The sequence below is a fragment of the Magnolia sinica genome, chromosome 8 (assembly GCF_029962835.1).
Source record: "Magnolia sinica isolate HGM2019 chromosome 8, MsV1, whole genome shotgun sequence".
Classification (NCBI taxonomy): Eukaryota; Viridiplantae; Streptophyta; class Magnoliopsida; order Magnoliales; family Magnoliaceae; genus Magnolia; species Magnolia sinica.
Window position 1 is genome coordinate 36,398,103 of NC_080580.1, and position 2,823 is coordinate 36,400,925.

General features: G+C 37.9%; 1 protein-coding gene across 1 annotated transcript; it reads right to left on the reverse strand.

Annotated features, from left to right (window-relative positions):
• Nucleotides 1-1,193: 1,193 nt before the first annotated feature.
• On the reverse strand, nt 1,194-1,993 carry LOC131253974 (lon protease homolog 2, peroxisomal-like). The gene is made up of 2 exons (XM_058255050.1): nt 1,701-1,993; nt 1,194-1,560 (listed from the first exon to the last, which is right to left on the reverse strand). Exons 1-2 carry the CDS (start codon nt 1,803-1,805, stop codon nt 1,246-1,248), a joined length of 420 nt encoding a protein of 139 aa, XP_058111033.1. The 5' UTR covers nt 1,806-1,993; the 3' UTR covers nt 1,194-1,245.
• Nucleotides 1,994-2,823: the final 830 nt, after the last annotated feature.

Sequence of the window (2,823 nt, forward strand, 5' to 3'; positions counted from 1 at the left end):
GCTTTAGAAAATGAGCCTTGTGTTGGAAAGTATGAGATGGGATTGCTAATCCCCTAAATGATGGATTTTTACTTCATCCAAGTTCAATCCAAGTGCAATTTGAAAGTAAATCCTTTTTAAATGCATATATTCCAAATATAGTATTGGAAAACATGGGATATATTCAATCAAGATAATACCTTACACATGCATTTATTGTAACTTTTACAATTCCATCCACCTTAATCCCACCTAATGCTGATGGCCAAACAAGCCCTAAGTTTTCATTTTGAACCATATCTAAACTATTGTTTATGTTTGTTTTTTTTTTTTTTTAAGGAATTTTAAAAATCATTGTGAGGTGAAATGCCAAACAAGGTACGTAGATGCATTGGATGGCTTAGACAATTTCAATGGCACGGACACTTGCCCCTCTTCATTTGTGGAGTCACATCCAACATCGGATGCTTCATCTCCATTTTATAATATATTTGCCAATACTTGTAGTATAATTCCTTTAATAATAATAATTATCGTTATTATTATTATTTTCCTTCCTGTCATCCGTCACTACAAGAAAAGGGGGCTTTAGCCTCATTTCAAAATTGAGGCTAAAAAGGTTAAAAACTAAGGCTAAAGCCTTTAGCCTCAGTTTTGCCTCAGTTATCCAAACCGAGGTTAAAACCCCCGTGGCTAAAGGCTTTAGCCTCAGTTTTAGCAACCGAGGCTAAAATGACTTTTATAGCCTCGGTTCTTCAAGTGAGGCTAAAAGACCTTTTTAGCTTCAGTTTTCTCGAAATGAGGTTAAATCAAAATTTTAGCCTCCATTGTTTCCAATTGAGACTAAATCCAAATTTTAGCCTCGGTTGCCTCCAATTGAAGCTAAATCTATTTTTAACCTCGGTTCTCAACAACCGAGGCTAAAGCCTTTAGCCATGGGAATTTCAGTCTTGGTTCTCAACAACCGAGGCTAAATCCAAGCCTCGGTTATAATTTGAGGCTAAAAATGTTTAATTTTTTAAAATATTTATTTAAACTACTAATCCATTCATTCAATCCACTCATGAAACAATCAATCATGAAAGCCATAATACCAACAAAATAGTTAACAACTCAATCAAACAATCAATCTCACTTGTTTACTATTTAAGATGAAGTCTGTCCTAAAACAAATAAGATACATCAGCAATGAGGATTTCTGAAATAGCCAATAGGACGAGGTCAAAACTGAACATGAAATTGAGACCACAAGCTAAAGGTTACCTATCATGGAAACAAGGGATGCATGCATGAGGAATGGGGTTGCCATTTAAAACCATGCTGGCATCTATGACTCATAAGAACCGAACAATCCATGTCAGATAAGAAGAAATGAACAAAAATTACCCATGTTAGAGCTATTTGAGTAGATTCTTTGATAACATCACCAAGTTGGCCAGTGAGATGCAAATCACCCTTTCCCACCATTGATGTGGCCTCAACGAACTGGACGTCTCCACCAAAGGAGGTCCAGACAAGCCCAACTGATACTCCAGGAGTTGCCATACGTTCTGCAGTTTCTCCGTCATCAAACCTAGGAGGCTGCATACCAGTGTCAATACATAATATATACCATCAGAATTGTTCACCATATGAATGAAAAAACATAAACTTGACACATTAGCATAAAGATAAAATTTCATAAAAGAGGTTCTTGACTAACAAGAAAAAAGATATATTACCCCCAGTATCTTTTCCAGCATAGCCTCATCTACAACCAATGCTGGGGTACTCCTAAGAGCATTTGATATTTCATGTCCATTAACACCCATTGGAATGACTTCCATTTCAACTTCAGCACCATCTGCAAGTCTTGTATCAAGAAGTCATTCTGCCATCGGGTATACATCTTTGCTGACTGGAACTGCACATTCTTGCTCAGCAACTTTGACAGCAGCTGCACGAGCCAAGCCAGCTAAGTTTCTCTCTAGATTTTGCACACCAGCTTCTCTAGGATATCTTTGAATCACAAGCTTCACCATATCCTACAACAAGCACAGCAAACATACATAGATCAACGAGATTATATTAACATCATGTTTTTCCTAATTTAGTAACACGGTCATCTGCAGACCAATGAAAAACTGTTCCATGAAAGAAAATTGGCAGGCAATCCCTGAAAGAGTCGCAAACTACCAGTAACATTCTACTCCTAATGCCCTTTGACCCCATAACCAAGTATCCTATTGTCACGCCCCAAACCCAGAAATCGGATTCGCAGGAATCCCGATCACCGAATCTGGTGCCGACAGCCTCCGTAGTACCCCATTCTCGGCTCCTAGTGTCCATACGCCAGATTCCGATCCTGGGATCCTACCAGGAGGATTATTTTTTTTTGGTACATATAATTCATAATAAGCATAACCATAAGATTACCCAATTCACAAATGCAACATCATCATCATATATCCACTAATATAATCATTTGAGTACAATGCAAAAAGGGAAAAGTACATATATCGAAAACAAAGCTCCAGAATACAACTGCACGCTCCAAGCTCAATGCTACTGCAACCTAATAACACCTGCACGCATCTATCGTGCATAAGCTTATAGAAAGCTTAGGGGGTGGTGAAGGTTGTGCACAAGGTAAGAGTTAAGAATACAATACAATGCCATAAATCAGACAATGGAATAAGTAGAAACATTGACAAGATACAATATCAGAGTAAGCAATTTAGATCAACCATATAAATGAGGAGCCAAAGAGAGCCAAATATCAAATACCGAGGGTACAATGCAAGACGTAAATCCTGCCAAGTCCGTCTAGGCCATATAAATGCAGAAACATGGTAACCCAAAATG